We start from the raw sequence: 24,345 nt of genomic DNA, 5'->3' as shown, positions 1-24,345 counted from the left end.
TCTGGAAGCACCCTCAGTGTCCCAGTCATCACACGTCAGAGCAGACTGGAGGTAAAGCCCTCCTACCATCTACTCCCGACTCCTCCGCAGAATGAAGGTATTGCCGGAGAAGTCCCTATTTCTCCCACATCTGGTTCCCCATTGCCTCTTGCGGCACTCTGCCTGCTATTCTTCTACAATGCAACCCAACAACTAACAGTCGGCCTGGGGAAATTACTGCAGAAAGCTGCACCTTCTGTGCTGAAGGGAACTGTGTGCTAAAGAAAGGTAATCTGTCATCAGTACAAAGCCATTCCTAGATAAAATCACCACAACATTGCAAAACACAGGGTAGACATACATGGATTTCATTAATTATATCTTCCGTGTCAGTGAATGAATCAAATTATGATCATCAATTTGGGTGTTTTGTTTGTTTGGGGACCTCATATGGCTTACTACGGGCCCTGTCCCCAGGGATTTGGAGCTGCTGGAGGACCGTATGTTGTGCCAGAAATTAACCTGGGGTCAGCAGTGTACAAGGCAAGTGCCTTAATCTCAATACTATCTCTCCAGCCCTTGGATGCTGACAAGACTAAGGGTCAGACAGTTGGAGCAAATCCCTCGAATGCATAAGGCCCCGGGTTCAATCTCTGGCACTGCGTGGCCTCTCGAACACTGTCAGGTGTGCAGCACTGGTGGTTCCCAGCAGACTGAGGAGATGCCCAAACAAACAGAGTAAAATCACTTTTATATAACCACAATTTTTAAATTATCATAAAAACAAAAAATGTTTACGGAAGATTATTTAGAATTTTTGGTAAGCTAAGTTCAAACTAATGCCTTTCAAATTAATATTACCATTTCCATCCCCTTCCCAGAGCTCCATTTTATAAATAAATAAATAAATAAATAAATAAATAAATAAATAAATAAAGGTGCTCAGGGTTTTTTCCTAACTCTGCACTCAGGGATCACTTCTGGTAAGACCCGGGAGGGCCACATGGGATGCTGTGGATTGAACCCAGGTCAGCCACGTGCAAGGCAGGCAGGCACCCTATCCACTGTACTATCGCTCAGGCCCCTCCCTATTTTTCTTAACTAAGAAAAATCCCACCTGATCACTAAAAGGAATTTAAATACTTCAGTGGCTGGTACCATTTCTTAGAGCTCACTGTCAGCGTTCAAGTGTTAAAACATGCATACTGTTTTCTAACACCACAGTGCAAAATCTGAGTCATTCTTTTCTAGCATCAAAGTAACATATTTTGTCATATTTGCTTTCAGTAATATTTAAACTTAATGGAGTTAAGTTTATCATTCAAATTATTTTCCTTCTAAAAATAAAAGATTAAAGTTAAAGTCTTCAACAGTTATAAGCCACTAACATGTCGTACTTGCCCCCAAATTCACCTCTTCTTGCATTTCCATACGTGACGTGTAGAGAAGTGGTATGGGGTCATACCCAGTGCTGCTCAGAGCACCACACAATGCCAGGAACTGAATCAGGGGTTCCCACATGCAAAGCATGAGCTCCAATCCATTACCTGCTTGGCATGAGCCCTACTACTGAGAGCTCATATCACTCACCCTTGATGTCTCACGTCTAATGTAATGAGATGAAATTATTACCAAATTGCTAGGTGAGTTGATGTACAACCTTAGCTAGGTATGGAATATTTATTTGAAAATCAGGTTTGGGGGAACTAGCCTTCATAAAACTGTCTAATTTTTTAAAAAAGATTCTCTTCCTGGACATGCACTTGCACCCTTAACCTTTGTGAGTTTTAGCCAAAGGTCCCTATATTGTTGTACCTACATTACAACACTGGGGGTGGGGTTACGGGATGGGAAATGCTTTAGAAACCTCATTCTATGTGGCAGTATTGAAAACTCACGATGTTCTCAATAAAACGTCCTCATGCTATTTAATCACAAAATAACTGGCCAGAGTTCTTTTGTGGTAAGATGTAGAGAATTCCAGACTCTGCTAAATGAACCCGAGGTTTGTAGTCCCCCAGCCAGAAATCTGTTTCCTCCGCTCACCTTCATTTTTTTTTTTTCCTGCTTTTTGGGGCAGGCGATGCTCAGGGGTTAGTCTGCTCTGCACTCAGGATTTACTCCTGGCAGTGCTCTGGGATGATATGGGATGCCGGGGATCAAACCTGGTCAGCCACATAAAAGGCAAACGCCCTCCCCGCTTGCTATTGCTCTGGTCCTTTGCCACCATCTTTAAAGGACTTTATTAAGAGTTGTAACTGTAAAACAATTCATATTTGAATAAAAAAAAACCCTTACCACTTGGAGAATATCTTCATCTTTTGGCATGACACTAAGTTCCAAAGTTGTATCACTGAAATTAAATACATACACACTATTTAGAAGAGGTAGGCACATTGAAGACATAAAGGAAAAAATCATTAACTTGGAAGTACTTTAAAATTTATTTGTACGTTTAAATTTTAGTCTTTAAAAATCTTTACTTTCCATGTCACAAAAGATCAAAATGCAGGAATTCTGATAGACATAAGACAACTATGTACAAAGGAACATTCCCTAACACAGGTTTGAATGGCTGAAATCAGACAAGTCTTCTTGATAATATCTTTCTCAGTCAGAAATGTCAAATATTGTTACTCTTATTAAAAATCCTAGAACAAAGTTCATCGGCATCTAACTACAATATTTTACTTCAAGCCACAGTACAAATTCCAATTTATTTTTACCAGATATTCTCACAAATTTTCAAGTTAAAATTACACTAACTTAAAATAACCAAAGAACTTTTATTAGATTTAATGTTTATGCACTACCTAACATCCTGAGTTTGAAATAGTCCCTCTTGGCCTCAGGGATCAGGAGATCAGTGCTGACTACTGCAACTGCCAAAATGACTCCTTGTTCAAAAAAAAAATACACAGAACGTAAAATATGTCCTTTCTTCTCTATGACTGAAATCTAGCACCCTTACAGGAATAGCAAAATCTCTCATACTATTAATTTCTTGAAGAGAGAGAGAGGGAGAAAGAGAGGGCCGAAAAGAGAGCTCAGTTAGAGCGCCCACAGGAGCCTGATTCCATCCTCTCCACTGGATGGCCCCCCAAGCACTGCCAGGAGCAACCTCTCAGGTAGCAGGCAAAGAAGCACTGAGCACCGCTGGGTGTGGCCAAAACAAATAAACAAAAGCTCATAGAGAGGTTTCCCCAGGCTTAAAGAAAGTTGAAAGGGTAAATTATACTGAATGTTGTGATCCGAAATTACATTTAGAAAGGTAAGACTAGTGGCGCCATCCACAACAGTATGTCAGTAGCCAGCCTAGCAGTATCAGACAGATTTTCCAACAGTACAATCAAAAGAAGACAAAATCTAATGATTTACTGGCATAACCATTTTGATAGCTCCAAATCTTCGCTTTCAGATTCATAAACGTTGAGAGGACAGCAAATTCCTAACAACCACAAGTTCAAATCAGTTTAACTGGTAGAACATGTAGGTACTTGTATTTCAACATTTAGAGTTGGTAGAAAATACATACTGATGTTTAGATAAATTCTTCTGCAAGGATACATTTTTACATTAATACACTGCAGAATCTCAATGGCTTTGTGCTGCATTATCCATTTGCTACCAACTGCAGACAAAAGGAACACAACTTTTTAAAAGAAAATAAGGTCACAAAAAAAAAAAAAACCCCAACATTTCCGTTTTTCAATGACTTTAACTGAAAAATGTAAGACTGTCATTCCAAAGTGTTAGGACTCTGAAGATGAAATGCACCAGCAACTCAAAAAGAAGAAGAAAAGAGAAAAGAAAAAATAAGTGGATTTTAAGGAAAACAAAGATTAGGTTATGGTTACTTAAAAGGATAGAATTTGAAAAGAAAAATATGCTAAAAATTACACTAACATCCTCAAACACTGAGGTTGATAAAACATATTGCTATATTTTTCATAAGCTAAATTGTTGCAAAGAAAAGAAAATCTGAGTAGATCTCCCACTGTCTCCAGAGAGGCTTTACATTCTCCGCCAAGCCACATGTCTCCTTGACACTTTTAAGATCAAATAGGTATCAATGACAGGAATAATAAAGGATGCCACAATAGAGGCAAGATTTTAAGACTTGCTTTTTCTAGAAATCTTATTCAATATTAAAACAGTAAGGAGAATACTCTGATATCAATAGCTCACAATCACATTACTTACTTGTAAAAATGACAATGTACTAAGACCTTAATGGGAACACTTTAGATTATAAAATGAACTGTTATAAACATAGAAGAATCTGAATTTTAAAGAAACACAAAAAAACTTTGAAAAACAAGGAACTTGGATTCAGTTACATACAGGATGTATGGCCAATATAAAGCAATAAATAATCCCAAAGTTACTCTATTTGAATCTGAAAAGACTTTCTTGAAATAGTGATGATCTAGAAAACAGACCTCAGATTAAACATGTCTTGATCTTGACAGAAATTCAATATGGCAACACTTTTCTCTCTCATTTTTTTTGTATTGTTGTTGTTGGCTTTTTTGGGTAATACCCAGCAATGCTCAGGATTTAGGAATTACTCCTGGCTCTGCACTCAGGAATTACTCTTGGCGGTGCTTCAGGGGACTATATGGGATGCAAGGGATTGAACCTGGGTTGGCTGCTTGCAAGGCAAATACCCTATCCACTAAACTGTTGTTCTGGCCCCAATTTTTACTGAATTACACTGAATGTTGCTATACTGAATATTTGCTATTTAACCATTATTTTAGGTGTGTGATAGAAAGAATGCAGGAGCACATTGATCCTGAGGTCACATTTCATCATTTTGTAAAGTACAAGCAACCAAATGGATTAAAAGAAACTTTCTTGTTCTCTTTATTAATTAAAATGAAGAAAACTAAGCCAGAATATTATTCACAAAGCTTTTAAAGGTGTTGGAACATTATATGACTGAAACCCAATCATGAATAACTTTGTAACTGTGTATCTCACAGTGACTCAATTAAAAAAAAATCTAAAATTAACTTTTCTCAGCAAATCGTTGCAAAATAAATTCAATGTGCAATTATATATAAATAAAATTTGCATTTAAAAAATTTGTGCCTATGAGATTCTAAAGGGATTTTTAAATCCACTAAAATGATATACTTGCCGATGCAAAACCACTAAGCTATCCTGGGGAAAACCATTTTTGGCAACTCTCAAATGAATTATCCACTTTGAGGGAAAGTTTCACAACTCCATTATCACCCCAATTCCTTACAGAAATAGAGTATTGCCTTACATCAACATTTGTAAGATGGCTCTACTAACTTATATAAAAAGCTCATATTGGGCCCCCAAAAGTCACATTTCAAGTATCTTACCTGTTCTGAATTAAAGCAATTACTTGGGAATAGGTCTTTCCAATAACACTTTCGCCATTAACTTTTATAATTCGGTCACCTTCAAAGTAATAAAAAACACATGAGGAATTCCTTCTAAAAATCTCTTCTGCTCCTGATTTAAAACTATATTACAAACCAATGATCATCAAACAGTATGATATTGGCATTAGAAATAGATATATAGGTCAGTGGGACAGACATGGAGCCCCTATAGGAATAAGCTCACATCTATGGTCAATTCAACTAATTTATGACTCAAGAAAATACATATTGGAGAATAAAACAGCCTCTTTAGTAAATGGTCCTGGGGAAAAAAAAATTTTTTTTTTAAATCACATGCAAAAGAGTGAAACTGGGACCATAATCTTAGAGGATATACAAAAAATTATGGTGAGCTTAGGAACTTTTTTCAACTTTTAAAAATATTTTATACCAAAAAGAAAAGTAACAAAACACAGAAATAAACAAATGAAACAATGATTACGATAAAAATTTTCCACATAGCCTAGGAAATCATTAAAAAAAAAAGTGAAATGATTAGGGCCAAAGAGACAGTATAGCAGGCTTTGCATATAGCTGAATCAGGTTTGATTGCTGGCACCCCATAAGGTCCCCTGAGCCCTGCACGAAAAGTGATCTGATCCCTAAGTTCAGAGTCACTTAGAAGTAAGGCCTGGGCATAGCTGGATGTGGCCCCAAAGCAAAAAATAGAAAAAGTCAAGTGGCAACCTATTAAATGGGAGAAAGTATATGTAAATCATATATCTGGTATTTAACATATATAAGTAACTCTTCCAACTCAACAGTGAGAACAAGAGGGGCTGGACAGAGAGCTCAAAGCAAACTCTGAGTGCAGGCTCAGTTCAATACCCAGCACTCAGTTCAATACCCAGCACTTTAGCACCCTGGGAATAACCCTTGAGCACTGCCCCCTATTTTTTCCACCCCTTGCCAAAAAAATCAACAAGAAAAAGCAAAGCAAAAACTGACAAAAATTCTTGGGGCTGGAATGATAGCACAGAGGGTAGGACATTTACCTTGCACGTGGCCGACCCGGGTTCGATTCCCAGCATCCCATATGGTGCCCCAGCACCATACCACCAGGGGTAATTCCAGCGTGCAGAGCCAGGAGTGACCCCTGTGTAATGCCGGGTGTGACCCAAAAAGAAAAAAAAAAACCTGACAAAAATTCTAAACATGTTTTTTCCCAAAGGAGACATACAGATGGCCCAAGAAAACATGCTAAAGATCATTAAAAACCACAATAAAAAAAACAACAGATGGTGGCAGTTCAGGCAGTCAGAAGTCAGACTTGTAAGAGTATTTCAATTGTGTTAACCAAAAATCAAACACGCGTTTGGTAAATATTGCATACCGTTTTATAAAGTACAGTGAATGCTGCACAGGAAATTTCAAAATAACTTACTTTTCCCACAAATCTATTCAGCTGTTACTTTTGAAGTTGTGTGAATTAAAATTAAAAGCACTCACAATTTTTTCATTTTTAAAACATTTGTGCTCAAACAGATCAATTGGGGTATCAAGAAAACATGAAACTATGTAGGAAATGAACTAAAGAAGCAGAAAGAGAGTTAAAAACAAAAAAGGAAAGCTACTGTGCAAGGAAGAATAATGAGGACCTACCTGTGCACAATCCGGCTTCAAATGCAGGGCCGCCTTCTTTCACCTGCTTGACGAATATGGTATCCATTGGTTCCAAGCGGTTCCTTTGTTTCCCTGAGGAAGAGAAAACATTCCAGGCATGACTCATGTTAATCACATTTTATTAAAATAAAATATATTTTAGACAAGCAAAAATTGGTCAATGAAGTGTTGTACACATATCCTGAATTTGGGGTTCAAAATTGTAATTAATGAAATGGGTTTTTGTTAACAATTCTCTTGTTTTCCAATAGTTTCACCACCACCACAATAAGTAATGTTCTCCATTTAACGGTTGAGTATGCAAACTGCTAAAAGAGTGCTTAAGCGCTAACTTTCGTGGCAAATATCTGCCACTGAAAATAACAGGAAACTCAGGTTCTGAGAGAGAAAATAAATTCCCCGACATCATACAGCAGGGTGACATGGGCAGCGCTCCTTCTGCTTTTCAACATTGTGCTGTGGCAAACAGGAAGACCCAGATCATCTCTTGCATGGATTCTGGTTCAAAAAAGACATACCAACATAGAACAGCACCGGAGTAGAAAAGATAACCAGAGAAATGACAACACAGCCATGGCCAGGAGGAATGTATGAGTGACCCATAAGTTCATGATTTCATAAAGGGCTGTCAATCCACCATCTGCCTTAACATCTAGGGTGCTTGATAAAAATAAAGGTGTATGGGTTCAATCTTCTTTGTGAACAAATTCCCAGGTGATATTCTATACACTCAGAGTTGAGAACAGCAAACCATTTTAATAAAAGAGAATTCAAGGGAAGGTGATGGATGACAGAACATTCAAGACAAAATATAAGCATCGACTGTTATGGGCAGTGTGTGTGGAGGCTGGACAAAAATGACAGACAGTGGTTCGCAGAGGGTGGTTTCCAGGTTAGCCAGAAACATCAAGATGGCCTGGGGAGGTGTCAGAAGTAGGAAATGTGGATCTCACCTCACATCTACAGAATTGGAAACTGTGGTTATGGGAGGCACCTTTCAGCGGTGAACCTTTGAAGCAGAAGCTCCAGTCCCTGAACAGACCTGAAGAATAAGGCACAGACATATGTGGAGCAAGAGGATTCTTGCTCCAGTACATGCTGGACAGGAAACAAGTGTCAAATATAAGGAATTTATTATCGCTGCCACAAAAAAAAACTGAATTTTTAATCCCGTAGGTATTACAAAGGTGGCTCAAAAGAAGTTTCTTCACAAAGGACTATTTACCCTCCGCATCCCTTATGTATTGGGCTTTTTACTTTCAGAAACGCTCCAAAGCGGTGCTACATTGCAATGGGCTAGTGTGGAAATCACTAGTTTTAAGGGCCAATAGATATGGATCCAAATCCGTGCTTTGCCACCTGATAGTCTAGTTGTAATTAAGTCAACTTAATTAAATGATTTTACTTTGAGTAATTCATTCATTTTTCTTCTGTACTATAGAGATCATTATTCCATATTTGTAAGCTCTTGAAGACTTAATGAGATCATGTGAAAGCATTCAGCACAGCATGTAATTGGAATTATTATTCCTTGGTAAATGTTTCCACTCTTCACAGTGCTTAAATTAAATAAGGGACTAGTAGTCTCACATTTGTAAGTTTTTAAAAAGGGTAACAAAAACTTACTTGCAAATACACTTTATTATTATATTTCTGTAATTATATCTGCCACTTCATTTTCAAATGATTTGGAGGAAAAATAGTTTTTCCAGACATATCTATGACCAGAGAAATACGACAAAATGGCAACATATTAACTGATGAATTAAGATGGAAATGTGCTTACTATATCTTTAAAATTGTAACAAAAAGTTGGAGGATTTAATTCAACTTTATATCTAAAGCTGGGAGCTTTATTTATCTTCATGGAATTTATCACTCACTACATCAAATTACATTATTATTTGCTTCCAAGTTGGTTGCTAACTCTCTCCCAATGAAAAGAGCGACCAGAATTTTGTTGTGTTTACTTGTATTTGTAACAGAACAATGCCAGGCAGAAACGGGCATTCTAGTTATTTGATTCATTTATCTGCTGTTTGTTGTGATGAATTCTCATAAGAAATTCTCAAAGTTACAGTGATAATACTAATGCCATAACACTGAATTCAATAAGGCTAAACTGGGATTTGAACCGAAGTCCGAATACAAAAAACGTGTTCCATGGCGCTTTAAGAGTAAGCGAACTATTCATTTGACCAGTAGAGTTGCAAATAGACTGCTTAATTAAGTTCGAAGGATAGTGATTTAAAAGAATCTTCTTTTAAATGGAAGTCAGTTAAAGGCACAGGCTTAACTCAAATTAAGGTAATAATTAGGCTAAGCCCCTCTGCAGCCAACTCAACAGCTGGTATTAGAGGAAAGTCATTTATTTTTTTCTTGCCTACAGATTAGTGTTATTAATAAGTTTTATTGTATCAAGCTTCTGCTTTAATCAAATAAGCTTCAAAATAATGGCACAGGGGTTGGAGAGACAGGACAGCAGGTAAGCTGCTTGCCTTGCATGTGGCAGACCCAGGTTCAATCCCTGGCATTCTCTATGGTTCCCTGAGCACTGCCAGGAGGGATTCCTGAGTGCAGAGCCAGATGTGGCCCTAAAATCAATAAAATAAAGCAAAAGGACACATTAACTGTAAATGACCACTAAGTAGTTTCTGCCAAATAATTAGAAGGGTAGCAACACAGTGACCTGCATGCACACAGGACAGATATGTTCCTACAAAGAAAACTACTAACATTGCAAAGACTGTCTTCATAAACTGAGATATTTGGTCACTAACAAACTTTACTACAGCATGCTTAAAAACATCTGAAGGTAGACCAGTGTAATAACAAGCACTATTACATCTGCCAAGAGTACTTGTGATTCCTGTTTATGAGGGGCCTCTCCCCAACTGTGCCACGGTGGGGGAATTCAGAGCAACATGGGTGGTGTGGGGGAGCCTTGAGATGTCTGATGTCAAACCTGGGGTCCCGTGCAGGCCAGGCATGCATGCTAGCTTTTGAACTATCTCCTTGTCCCTCAAACTTTTAAATCATGTTCACTTTTCTGACTGTAATTTCTCCAAAGTCCTGACTTGTTAGTATTATGTATTATCGAATTCCTAGGGGACAAGAGAAAATATTTTTCATGGGTAGCTCCTTGTTTATTTATCTATGTATTTATTTATGTATTTATTTATTTTTGCTTTTTGGGTCACACCTGGCGACGCACAGGGGTTTCTCCTGGCTCTGCACTCAGGAATTACTCCTGGCGGTGCTCGGGGACCATATGGGATGCTGGGAATCGAACCTGGGTCAGCCATGTGCAAGGCAAATGCCCTAGATCAAAAGTTTTTATTAAAGTGTCATGATTTAGGCTAATTCTAATATTCATGTTCTAGGTTTAGAGATCTACCAGACAGCCAATTTTCTCACTGACACTACCTGGGTGATCTGCCAAAGGGGGTATTAAGGCAACCTAACTCCTCACATATTGCTATTGATATATCTCTTCAGACCTATTAGTAGTTGCTTTTGTTTTATATTTTTGACGATCCATCATTTGACGCATACATGTTAATGAGAGCTAAGTCTTGATAAAAAGATTCCTTACATTATTTTCTGTCTCTTGCTACATTTTTTAGTTTGAACTCTGTATTATCTCTTAGTACATGACATAGATATGGTCATCCCAACTTTTTTTGGCTATTGTTTGCCTACATGATCATTCTGCAGCATTTTATGCTAGTGTATCTCTGTAAGCAGCAGAAGTTTGGGTTCATTTTCCTGATCCATCCAAAGCTGTCTTTTGATTGGTAAGCTCAGGTCATTAATGTTAAATGTTAAGTGAAATGGCTGAAATAGATAGGGACTGAGTGTTTGCGGAATTAGCCTTTGTTTTGTGGGCCATTTACTACCTTCCTCTATACTTCAGTACATGGCTTTTAGCACTCACTAAACTCACTAAACAAACAAAAAAAAAATCCAGGGGCTGGAGTGATAGCACAGCAGATAGAGCATTTGCCTTGCAGGCGGCAGACCCGGATTCGATTCCCAGCATCCCACATGGTCCCCCGAGCACCGTCAGGAGTAATTCCTGAGTGCAAAGCTAGGAGTAACCCCTGAGCATCACCGGGTGTTACCCAAAAAGCAAAAAAAAAAAAAATCCAATGACCCCCATCCATAAATGGGGTGAAGAGATAAACAAGACACTTCCTCAAAGAAGACATACGGATGGCCAATAGGCATATGAAAAAGCACTCATTATGATTCATAATGCAAATCAAAACAACAATACCATTTTATGTCTGTAAGAATGATACATATCACAAAATCTGGAAACTGTCAATGTTGGTGGCGTTGTGGTGAGGGGGACCCCATCCACTGCCAGTGGCAATGTCTTCCAGTTCAATCTCTATGGAAAGCAGTATGAGATCTCTTCAAAAATTAGGAACAGAACTCCCATAGAACCCAGCAATACCACTTCTTGGCACGTATCTCCAAAACACAAAAACATTAATTTGAAAGGATATATATGTACACATATATCTAGCACTGCACTTAATACAACTACAAATCAAGATGTGGTTAATACACACAATGGAATTCTATGTAGCTCTAAGTAAGAATAAAATCATGCAATTTGCAGCAATGTTGATGGAACTAGAGGATATCATGCTGAGTGAAATCAGTCAGAATAAAAGAGATAGATACAGAATAATCTCTTTGTGTGGGACGTAGAGATAACAGCCAGGTAGCAACAAAGTCTTTGGCTGTGGGGGCTCTTCCGCCCAGATCCCCCATTTTCCAGTAGCTAGGTGGTCACACCCAGAAATTGCCCCGGCGCGCCTGTAATCCCATCAATGGCCAACATCCAGAGACTATAAAACCAAGCTCCCAGAAGAGAGCAATGCAGAGTCTTTTGCCCCTGTGCCTGGCTGTCTTCACCAGGGCCCCTTTGGAGGGGCTGGGTTGAGTTTCCCTCCCTGCCCTGAGCAGAGCCCCCACAGCCGAATACCTCTGGACCCCAGCCACAGCCATACTCAAGGCCCCTCTTCACACATTCGGAAGAGCCTCACGCATAAAGGAACTGGCAGAGGAACCCAGGTGTGTGGGACCGGGGGCTGAGATCTCCAAGCCTGCTCGGATCAGGAATGGGCCTCTTCCGTCCAGATCCCCCATTTTCCAGTAGCTTGGCAGTCACACCCAGAAACTTCCCCCAGCGCCCAGTAATCACACCAACAGCCAACATCCAGTCTATAAAACCAAGCCTCCGACATCCTATAGCCTAGTTCTCCCTCTCGGAGAACCTGGCAAGCTACTGAGAGTTTCCTGCCTGCATGGGAGAGCCTGGCAAACTCCCCGTGGCGTATTCATATGCCAAAACCAGTAACAATGATGGGTCTCATTCTCCTGACCCTGAAAGAGCCTCCAATGCGGCACCATTGAGAAGGACGAGTAAAGAGAGGCTTCTAAAATCTCAGGGCATGGATGAATGGAAGCATTACTGAGACCACTCGAGAAAATCGACAATCAACGAGATGATGATGATCATCATATAGAATTAGTGCACACAAATGAGAAGACATAAAAAGCACGATGAATCTGTTTGTTTGTTTGCTTTTTGGGTCACACCCAGCGATGCATAGGGGTTATTCCTGGCTCTGCACTCAGGAATTACCCCTGGCAGTGCTCAGGGGACCATCTGGGATGCTGGAAATCGAACCTGGGTCGGCCGAGTGCAAGGCAAACACCCTACCCACTGTGCTATTGCTCTAGCTCCAAAAGCACAATAAATTTACTTGAAGTTAAACATTACTCTCAAAATCAGTAAGAATACATATACTTTACATTATTGTAAATGCAATCAATTAGGTTTAAACAGGTTGAGTTTTAAAATAATATAAAGGGAGGCTGAAACAATATACAGCGGGTTGGGCATTTTGCCTTGCACGTGGCTGGCTGGGGTTCAAACCCCAGCATCCCACATGGCCCCCCAAGCACTGCCAGGAGTAACATCGCTGAGGTGATCAAGTTTAAAAAAAAAAAAAAGAGGGCTGGGGTGATAGCATAGCGGGTGGGGCGTTTGCCTTGCACGCGGCCGACCCGGGTTCAAATCCCAGCATCCCATATGGTCCCCTGAGCACCGCCGAGGGTGATTCCTGAGTGCGGAGCCAGGAGTAACCCCTGTGCATCACCAGGTGTGACCCAAAAACCAAAAAAAAAAAAAAAAAAAAAAAAGAAGAAGAATATAAAGGTAGTTCCTGTCATCCAAATATTGGATGAATATTCAGGTGGATGAGATTTTTTTTTAATCTCCACATAGAATATAATATGGTAGTAAAGTCCTGTGTCCAGATTACATGCCTGAAAAATGTTTGCCCATTTCGCCGCCCTCCCCCAAGTATAGTTATTTCATTTTGCAATGTCTGGCACATGCTTATGTTAAAAACTACTACTTTTCTATTGAAAATGCAAATTTAATTCGGCATTCTGCATTTTTCCCCTGGCAATTGTATCTCCAGTGACCTTAGACAAATAATCTACATGTGCTCCAGTTTAACCATCTAGAACATGAGGAGAATGGTAATTAGTCCTCACTGGCAAGGCTGTCGTGAGGACTCAAAGAGAACATCCATTAAAATCTGTCTGTGGGGGCCTGTGAGAGATTCCAGGGGTTATGGCTGCCCAAGCAATGACAAGGGCGATTCCAGAGTAGAGCCAGGAATAAACCCTGTGTATAGCTCCCCGATCTTATAAAACAATGACTTGAAATACACATTTAAACTAAACATTATTCTCAAGCTGGCCTGATGATATATACTGAAAAGATTTGCTTATAGAGCAGGAAAACAACAGCCAGAGGTCACAGTGCCTGTGATATGGCTGAGAAGTCCATACAACTCAATGTCCCACTACAAGTGGAGAAGTCACAGAACTCAGACAAGAGGAACTCAAACATTCCAGGGCATGCACCAGCCCGGTTGGATTCTGTGCACTGCATGGCTTCCTGAGGGCTGCTGGGTGTGGCCCTGAGTGGTGTAGCCCTTTTTCTCTCAGAAAGAGACAAAGGAAGGAAGAGAAGTGGGGCTTACTAAAAATGGTCTAGTAACAAACAGCAAAGGGGCTAGGTAGGGTCCTAAATCCTGCTCAAGCTACATCCCTACGTTGTGGGTGCTATCCTGATGACTGTCATCTCTAATGTCTTTCCCGGGAGAATGCCTACATCAAAACACTTGTGACACTTAAAATTATTCCAAAATTTGAAAGCATTACATGTGCAAAAACAAACTAAAGCAAACATATTATTTTAAGAAACAAAAACTTGAACAATGCCCATTACAGAAAGCACAGGTAGGCTCCTGAAGACAAGAAAAATGCACTTCTTGTGTTGGAAGGATAGTTCAGCAGGTAAGGCACTTACTTGCCCTGCACACAGCTGACCTGGGTTCAATCCCCAGCACCAACTATGGACATATGGTCCTCATACGGTCCTCCAAGCACGGCCAGGAATGATTCCTGAGTGCAGAGCCAGGAGTAAAACAAAAATGGGGAGAAAAAAAATGAAAGAAAAGGAAAATGTACTTCTTAATGGCTTTTTTAAAGTCATATTCTTACATAAAAATGCCACATTTTAATCAAAAGCAAAGCAACAAAAAATAATGGCTATCAAGTTCTTAAACATGAGGTGGGGAAAAAATTTTAATAAAGCCAAACTTCTCTTTTATGTAGTTATTTTCCAAATATTTTTTAGTTGACTTCTTTCACATAAACAAATTTCTTTATCTCTGCACAATAGGAGAGTGTTGAAATTCAAGTGTGCTTCCATATGCAAGTTATATCAAAGTCTCAACAGAGGTAAAAAGCTGAAGCAGTACATCACTTAAGAGAGCATCAAAAGCTTCTGGAACTAAATATCTAAATTTCTATTGTTTTAGTTTTGGCCAACCCCAGCAGTGCTCAGGGCTTACTCCTGGCTCTGCACTCAGGCATCACCCCTGGTGGAACTCGGGGGCCCATACTGGGTACCAGGGGTCAAACCAGAGCTGGTTACACGGCAAGGCAAGTGCCTAATCCGCTGTTCTATCATTTAAACACCAGCATTAACTATTTGGAAAATGTTTAATTAAAAATTGGAAAAATCTAGAGAGAATAATGGGAATATCATTAGGTACTTAGATGGGGGGTGGGGTGGGAGGGGGGGTGTATTGGGGTTCTTGGTGGTGGAACGGGTGCACTGGTGAAGGGATGGTGGTTTAATCAGTATTTGACTGTGACTTAAACCTGAAAGCTTTGTATTTTTTTTTTCTTGTTTTCACGGTGGTTCAATAAAATATTTCTTTAAAAAAAAAAAAATAAATAAAATAAAAAAATAAATAAAAATTGGAAAAATCAATTTAAGGGGTACAGTGCACAAAGCACAGCGGCAAGAGAAAATCCTGACACTACTGGGTGTGACCCAAAAAACAACAAAAAGAAAAATCAACTTAATGGATTATTAAAATAGTTTGTATTCCAAAATAATTGAAACCACAAAATAAACTCATGGATCAAAATTAAGTTTGAGTGGTTTTTTTTTTTTTTTTTTTTTGCTTTTTAGGTCACACCCAGCGATGCACAGGGGTCACTCTTGGCTCTGCACTCAGGAATTACCCCTGGAAGTGCTCAGGGGACCATATGGGATGCTGGGAATCGAACCCGGGTTGGCCGCGTGCAAGGCAAACGCCCTACCTGCTGTGCTATCACTCCAGCTCCTTAAGTTCGAGTGTTAAAAAAAATCTTTACTTCACTTTGATAGAGAATAGATGATAAACATACAGAAGAATTTCTTTTTTATTTATTTATTTTTTTTATTAGTGAATCACTGTGGGGGTACAGTTACAGATTTATACATTTTTGTGCTCATGTTTCCCCCATACAAAGTTCGAGAACCCCTCCTTTCACCAATGCCCATTCTCCACCACCAGTAAACCCAGTATCCTTCCCACCCTCCCCAGTCCCATCAACCCCCACCCCGCATCTCTCTCTCTGATTAGGTGTTGTGGTTTGCAATAAAGGTGTTGAGTGGCCATTGTGTTCAGTCTCTAGTCTACATTCGGCACGCGTCACCCTTCCCCCGCATGACCTCCGACCACATTTTACTTGGTGTTCCCTTCTCTGAGTTGCCCAGAATGAGAGACCAGCCTCCAAGCCATGGAGACAGCCTCCTGGTACTTATTGCAGAAGAATTTCTTAAGCAAAAGTTAGGAGTTATGGATACACCAAGGCAAAAACCAGATAGAATAAACCCAAACCCAGCCTCCCAGTTCCTCTGGGCAGAGGCTGGGCAGGAGAGCACACGGCCCACTGTCTCTCGCACAGAGCACTGACGGGAGAGTGGAACGTGCCGCTGGCAGAGATCGCTTGAAGTTACATTTCTGACTATTTTCTGTCTGCTGGAACTACTGTGTAATCCATATTTTTTTAAACTGCTGAGAGCAGGTTTCTACTTTTTATTTGGGAGGTGTTAGCACAAATAGTTAGCCCAAGGTGTTAGCTTTTAAACCTGATCTTTAAAAGCCTAAGAACAAAACACATAACCTAACATCAAAATCTGTATGTACCAACTAATAACTAGAGTCTATATGATAAAGCCAACTTAAGGAAAATCCAATTTAAGAAGAATAGCATGGCAGATTATTTACTGGATGCAATTTTCCTTTGGTAAGAGGCACTAAATTTCTTTAAAAGACATATATGGGGCCGGAGCAATGGAACAGAGGGGAGGGAATTTGCTTTGCATGCTGCTGACCCAGGTTCAATCCCTGGCATCCTATTTGGTCCCCCGGGCACCACCAGGAGTTATTCCTGAGCAGAGCCACAAGAAACCCCTGAGCGTCATCAGGTATCTGCCATCCTCCTGCCCATCAAAGATATATTCAGAGATTGGGGACATGGTTCAAGAGATAGAGCACATGTTTTAAATCATAAGGCCCCCAAGAAACCATTGGGTGCCCTATGTACACAAATGCAAGCATGTTAAATATAGGTGCTCCCAAATTTCCACTTAAGCTGCCCTCATTTTCTGAGTGAAGGTCAGGTACACTGAATTAACCTAAATCATAGGACTGCAGCTCTGACAATTATCACGAGCTTCAGGTCCCAGATTCCAATCATCTCTGGACACTAACAGCAAAATGTCCTGTCAGCCTGCTATCATTTTCCTATGAGAAGCAAACACATTCTCTGTAATTCAAGTCATGCCAAACAGAACAGAAAGCGGTAAGAAAAAAATGGCATACATTAAAAAGCAGATCACGTCTTAGCTTAACAGTGATAAACTTTCTTACAATCTTTACTCTTCTTTTTACTGCACATTTCAGAAATATCCAGCACACAATAAAATAGAGAAAGCAGTAAAAGAATGAATATGTAAATATGACATATCTGTCCATATTATTTTGTTTGTACTGACATTTTTCTTCTAATACTCTTTTTTTTTCTTTTTTTTTGCTTTTTGGGTCACACCTAGAGATGCTCAGGGGTTACTCCTGGCTCTGCACTCAGGAATTACTCCTGGTGGTGCTCGGGAGACCATATGGGATGCCGGGGATCGAACCCGTGCAAGGCAAATGCCCTCCCTGCTGTGCTATCGCTCCAGCCCCACTCTCCTAATACTCTGTATTTGCTTGCCCCTTCCTTCCTTCCTTCCTTCCTTCCTTCCTTCCTTCCTTCCTTCCTTCCTTCCTTCCTTCCTTCCTTCCTTCCTTCCTTCCTTCCTTCCTTCCTTCCTTCCTTCCTTCCTTCCTTCCGCGTGAGATACAGAGTTACAGAGCTGATCATGGTCAGATTTCAGTCACACAGTGTTCCAACACCTGTCCCTCCACCACCTCCACCAGCGTACAATTCCCACCACCAATGTCCCCAGTTTCCCTCCTGTCACCCTCCTCCCATCCTGTAGTTCCTCCCTCTCTCTCTCTTCCTCTCTCTTCCTTTCCCTCCCCCTCCCTCCCTCCCTCCCTCCCTCCCTCCTTCTGTGTCTGTCTCTGTCTCTCTCTCTTTCTCTCCCTCTCTTCCTCCTTTGGGGCATTATGGTTTACAATGCAGGTACTGAGAGGTTATCATATTTGTTCCTTTACCTGTTTTCAGCACGCAGTTCTTATCAAGTGATCGTTCTCAATTATCTTTGTGGTGGTAGTCCCTTCTCTATCCCAACTGCCTTCTTCCCCCCAGCACTCAGGAGGCTTCCAACCATGGACCAATCATCCTGGTCCTTGTTTCTACTGTCCATAGGTATTGGTCTCATAATCACTGTATCAGTCATCCCGTTGCACATTGATTTGCTTGAGCGGGCACCAGTAATGTCTCCATTGTGAGACTTGTTACTGTTTTTAGCATATCGAATATGCCATGGGTAGCTTGCCAGGCTCTGCCGTGCTGGCGGGATTCTCTCGGTAGCTTGCCGGGCTCTCCGAGAGGGGCGGAGGAATCGAACCCAGGTCGGCCACGTATTATGCTTGTTTGTTTTTTTATATTCCACAAATGGGCCCAATCATTCTATGTCTACTCCTCTCTTTCTGACTCATTTCACTCAGTGTGATATTCTCTATGTCCATCCATTAATAAGCGAATTTCATGACTTCATTTTTCCTAACAACTGCACAGTATTCCATTGAGTAGATGTACCGTAGTTTCTTTAACAAGTCACTTGTTCTCGGGGACTTGGGTTGTTTCCAGATTCTGGCTATTATGTACAGTGCTGCAATGAACACAGAAGCACAGACAGCATTTCTGCTGTGTTTTGGGGCTCCCAGGGTATATTCCCATGAGTGGTATTGTTAGGTCATATGGAAGCTCAATTTCTAGTTTTTTGAGGGATGCCCATATTGTTTTCCAAAAAAGGCTGGACCAGTGGGCATTCCCACAAACAATGGAGAGTCTCTTTCTCCCCAGAGCCATGTCAGCATTGGTTCTTCTTGTTCTTTTTGATGCACACCAGTCTCTGTGGTGTGAGATGGTATCTCATTGTTGTTTTGATTTGCATCTCCCTGATTAGTGATGTAGAGCATTTTTCCATGTGTCTTTTGGGCATTTGTGTTTCTTCTTTGAGAAAGTTTCTGTTCACTTTCTCTCTCTATTTTTGATGAGGTTGGATATTTTACTCTTGTAAAGTTCTACCAATGCCGTCTAAATTTTGGATATTAACTCTTTGTTTTCTGTCTGGAGCGATAGCACAGCAGGTAGGGCATTTGCCTTGCTCTCAACCCACCCAGGTTTGATTCCTCCGTCCATCTTGGAGAGTCCAGCAAGCTACCAAGAGTATCCTGTCCGCACCGCAGAGCCTGGCAAGCTCCCTGTGGCGTATCTGATATGCCAAAAACAGTAACAACAAGTCCCACAACGGAGATGTTACTGGTGCCCGCTCGAGCAAATCGATGAACAACGGGATGAACAACAGGATAACAGTGATACAGTGATAGTGATAACCTCTTATCAGATGGGCATTGGGCAAATATTCTCCCCCACCAATTTGATATTTTGGGGCCACACCCAGTGGTTGTTCAGGAGCCAATTCCAACTTGGTGCTGAGGGAAAAGGAACAGTACCAAGGACCTCCTCAGCGCCCATAAGATTTTTAAAGCAAATCCCAGATGCATGTCAAGCATTCACGGTTAAGTATATGAGTGTGCATCACCAACAATGAGATTTCACTTTTTTTAAAAGGCAGAACAACAGCAACAAAAAAGCCCTCACAAAACCCCTCCCACGATTCTCTATAATATGCAATATTCTGCTATTGTTGCAGGTAAGAGAAAATATAGGATAAACACGCAGCAGGGAACCAAATGCAGCAGGGGCTATGTACACGCTTCATATCTAGGAGTCCCAGGTTCCATCCCCGACACCATATCAGGGGAAGTCCAGAATCAGGAATTGCCCCTACGTATTGCCAAGTGTGGTCCCCCAAAACAAAATAACAATGACAACAAGACCTGCACCCAATCCTGTACTCATCTTCTTGTATACCGACTTAATGTTTTAAAAGGCAGGCTACCAGGACTTAGACATGGTGGCAGAAAATGTCTATCATCAATAAGGAAGGTTTTAGACATAAAATTACAACATAACTCTAAATTAAACTCCCCGTTCCCAATGCATTCAAATTTAATGAGTCATATATGCAAGAGAACATGAACCATTTGAAAATTTCATTAAGTATCTTATTGCCAACTAATTCAAATAATAGTCCCAGAAAGTTCCAACAGTTCAACTTCACAAAGATAACTCTGAGATAAGTTTCAGAAACAAACTGACATGCTACAAGTGACTGTGCAACTCCCCCCCCCCCCCACACACACACACAAACAAAATGCTGCCACTGAAAACCACTGAAAAGTAATGAGTATAGTACCACTAGGTGTCAGATGTGAGCCACTATTTTTGGCATTATAAAACTATCAAGACAAGACTAGGGAAGGGTGTTATTCATTCAATATTTACTGAGTTCTCACAATGTGCCAAGAGCTCATTGTTCGACAAGGAATAAAATAGTCCTGGATCTAACCTCTGAGTATTTGAACTTTATGCAACATCATTATTTTTTCTTGGTCTAAAGTTTCTGGAGTTTTACCAACTATGAATCATACATCCAGACTCAGATTCCTGTAACTCTTGTACTAGATTTTAAACTCCTCTTCAAATCCAGAAGGAAAAAAGAGTTACAGAGCTACAATCACAAGCAACTAACTTTTCATTCCCAACCTCCCATCAATTCAAGTCCCTCAATCTATTAAGCTTGTTATTTGATTTTATCAAGCATGTTCATTTCCCTTAGCACTCTATAATTCTTCAAGATGGTCTGTTTAATTCTTCTAGATGGTCTCTAGAAATCATTTTCAAATGAAGATTACCAGTGAATTAATATGGTAACCAAACTTCTCCAGCAACTTCAACTTCCTTTCACCCTTGTCCTTGGAAAAAATTCAACTTGCCAACTCCAACTACGGCAAAACCCAACATTACCCTGGCATGGCTCTTGGTCTTGGCCTGCTACTTTGGCTAAATAAAACAGCATACACCGGACCCCACACTAGGCTGTTTCATTCGAGCAACCTGGAGGGGGGTGGGTGAGGCCACTCCCTGCCCCAACGAGCCATCCCAGGCAGCTGAAAACCTCCAGAACTCAGCTACTACCATGCTCACGGCTGCTCTCCAAACGCTGGCCCAACCTTCATCCATGAGTGAACCTTTCTGGACTGCGACATCTCAGACCTCACACCACCACTGATATTCCATGAGTAGTGTACCACATTTGATGGGGTTTAAAGTAGAAGGCAACCAATCTTAGTATATTTCTTAGAAATATATTTGTACACACACCCACAAGCACACAAAGCTCAACTTTTAACAGCATGTTATTAATCTCTGATAGAAGGCCTAATGACCCCTAGTGAAATGCAACAATCTTCACACACTTTCCCCTAAGGAAACGTTTCTGGATCATTTTCAGCGGTGTGTTCATAACAAACAAAATAAACTATTTTGGTTCTGCTTTGGGGCAGGAGTTGGGGTTTGGGATGGAAACACCAGAAATATGGTGGTGGGAAGGTGGAACGGTAGTGGAACTGGTGTTCAAATCTTAAATGTAATAAAATATTGTGAACTACTTTATAATAATTGCAATCAATAAATAAAATAGTATAAACCTTTGATTTATAGCCTCAAAGTTCAGCTAAATGCTTGATACTGCACAGTAGAGTATTTCAAGTCCCATTCCCTCAAAGAGGCCATTTCAAGTTTCTAAAACTCGAACTTGCTGTTTTGTCCTGAGTTCCTAACAGTGTTGGAGACTCATCTGTTGCTTGCTTCATCTCCACTGCAGAATCCTTACATCTTAAAATCTGTGCCCACCCATCCTTACACACTCTGTCCTGGCTCAGGTATCAGTATTTACAAAACCTGGCTCCCCTAATTGTATCTTTTCAAACTTAAATTTTCATCTCTCTAGTCTTCCTGCCAGATCTCTTACTTAGAAGTTTCCCAAACATGAAAGAACAACTAAATTTCTTTTGATTCTTGCACATAGTTACCAACTCTTATTCTCAACCCCTTCATTATTTCATGCCTCTTACCTTTAATTCAAGGCTTTTCAAATGAAGAATGACAAATATCTTGGAGGGTGCAGTCCCCTCCCCATCTCCCCCCTCCCCCTGCCCCCCCCACACTCGCGTGCACACACGCATGCTCGCACACATGCACGCTCGCACACATACCCACACCCCTTAGTGTCTCATGTTCTAATTATGTTCTAGCTCAGTAGGCCTTGCCTTCTTCCTCCCTGTCCACTGTACTTAAAGTGTGTCTTAAGAATTCTACCAGGTTTTTTGGTCTGGGGGTGAAGCTTCTCTACGACAAATGAGTCAGTCACACCCCCGTTAGCATCATCACCTTTTGAACTCTCATCCCCTGTTGGGGGGGAATGCTGCCTGGTTCTACCCCTATGGAAAACAGTTTGAAGGTTTCCTGGAAAAGTAAGAATAGAGCTGGATGCCACTCAGCAATTCCACTTCTTGTGATCTACCTACCCAGCCAAATCCACTTCTCGTTAATCTACTTCCAGGAAACAAAAGCATTCATTCAAAAGGACATTTGCACACCATTATTCACTGCACCTCTCAGCATGATAGCTAGGACATGGAACCAAATGAGGTGCTCAACAACTGATGAGTGGATAATAAAATCATGGCATGGAACTGGAGGATGTCATGTAAAGTGAAGTGAGTCAGAAGGACAAATACTGGGTGATCTCACTTATGTGTGATATACAGGAAAGTAACAGGAGGAAGGAATGCAAGGTATCAAAGCCCACATTGTTCCTTACCCTAGATTGCAGGAAGTGAAGAGAAGGAAAGAAACTGAAGGGAAAGAAAGGAGAGATGGATTGGAGGAAACGGGCAGGGGGCAGGGACCGTGGGCATACTAGTAGCATAGACATATGATGTATGTATACCTCTAAACCGCTGAGTCAACTGTATGCAGAGATCCAAACTGTAACACCAAACTTTAAAAAGTACCTGGCAAGGAGGCAGACTGGGGAGTGGGAGGGAACCCAGCAACACTGGTGGAGGGAAACTGACACATGGGCATGGGACTGGTGTTGGAACACTATATGCCTGAATCTCAACTATGAATAACTGGGTCAAGACTTAATCGTAAAAAATGAATGAATTAAAATATGTAAAAATAAAATCATCACCTTTTAATTAATATCAAGTACATCTGAGGCTGGGCTGGGCTGGGGCGATAGCACAGTGGATAAGGTGTTTGCCTTGCACGCAGCCGACCTGGGTTTGGTTCCTCCGCCCCTCTGGGAGAGCCCAGCAAGCTTCCGAGAGTATCTCGCCCGCATGGCAGAGCCTGGCAAGCTACCTGTGATGTATTCAATATGTCGAAAACAGTAACAAGTTTCAGGATGGAGACGTTACTAGTGCCCACTCAAGCAAATCGATGAGTAATGGGATGACAGTGACAGTGATAGTGACATCTGGGGCTAGAGCAATAGTACAGCAGGTAGGGCGTTTGCCTTGCACACAGCCAACCCGGGTTCGATCCTCAGCATCCCATATGGTCCCCCGAGCACCTCCAGGAGTAATTCCTGAGTGCAGAGCCAGGAGTAACCCCTGTGCATCTCTGGGTGTGACCCAAAAAGAAAAAAAAAAAAACCACAAAATCAAGTACATCTCATATCTCATACCTCCCAGGATTTTATGCTCATTTCCTATCTGATTTTCTTTCTGATCATCTCCTAGATGTTACCCTTTTGGGGTGCTCTCTTGATTCTAAACTCTTCCTTCTGTTTATGGTTTCATACCAGGACATGACCATAACAGAGATTACCATAAGAGAGATTACCAATGAGTTCCCATTGGAGGAAGGGAGGGAGGGAGGGAGGGGGGGAGGGAGGGAGGGAAGGAAGGAAGGAAGGAAGGAAGGAAGGAAGGAAGGAAGGAAGGAAGGAAGGAAGGAAGGAAGGAAGGAAGGAAGGAAGGAAGGAAGAAGAGAAGGGGGAGGGAAGGAAGGAAGGAAGGAAGATGAGAAGAGGGGGAGGGAAGGAGGGAGGTTGGGGACAGCAAGTAAGTGCAGGAAAGAGAGTGAAGGGCAGGGAGGTGACAGATTAGAAGTGGGAGGCCAGGGCCACTCTCACAGGTGACTTCAGAACAGCTCTCTGAAGGAAGTGAGGTCAGAGGCCACGGAGCTCCTTCCCAGCAATTAGTCTGCCAGTGACTCAACAAATGTTTGCTAAGTGGAGGAAGAAAAAACAGGAAATGTATTTCTAGAGTTAATGAATTTAGCATTCATG

At 41.0% G+C, this 24,345-nt stretch overlaps 1 protein-coding gene across 5 annotated transcripts in view; it reads right to left on the bottom strand.

Moving 5' to 3' along the window:
- The window catches only part of ARHGAP21 (Rho GTPase activating protein 21), a 128,148-nt gene that overhangs the window by 36,878 nt on the left and 66,925 nt on the right, over window positions 1–24,345 (bottom strand). For 4 of the 5 annotated variants that reach the window (XM_055147390.1, XM_055147391.1, XM_055147392.1 and 1 more), the window contains 3 exons: window positions 7,005–7,097; window positions 5,340–5,418; window positions 2,278–2,332 (listed from right to left, as the gene is read on the bottom strand). In XM_055147390.1, coding sequence (XP_055003365.1) covers window positions 2,278–2,332; window positions 5,340–5,418; window positions 7,005–7,097 — 227 coding nt within the window. Of the gene's footprint in view, window positions 1–2,277; window positions 2,333–5,339; window positions 5,419–7,004; window positions 7,098–7,978; window positions 8,068–24,345 lie in introns of all 5 variants that reach the window. The other variant, XM_055147393.1, reaches the window with a different exon arrangement.

The sequence above is a fragment of the Sorex araneus genome, chromosome 9, assembly GCF_027595985.1.
Source record: "Sorex araneus isolate mSorAra2 chromosome 9, mSorAra2.pri, whole genome shotgun sequence".
In the NCBI taxonomy this organism is placed as follows: Eukaryota; Metazoa; Chordata; class Mammalia; order Eulipotyphla; family Soricidae; genus Sorex; species Sorex araneus.
The sequence above is the reverse complement of the archived record's forward strand: the minus strand, read 5'-3'. Positions and strand labels throughout refer to the sequence as shown.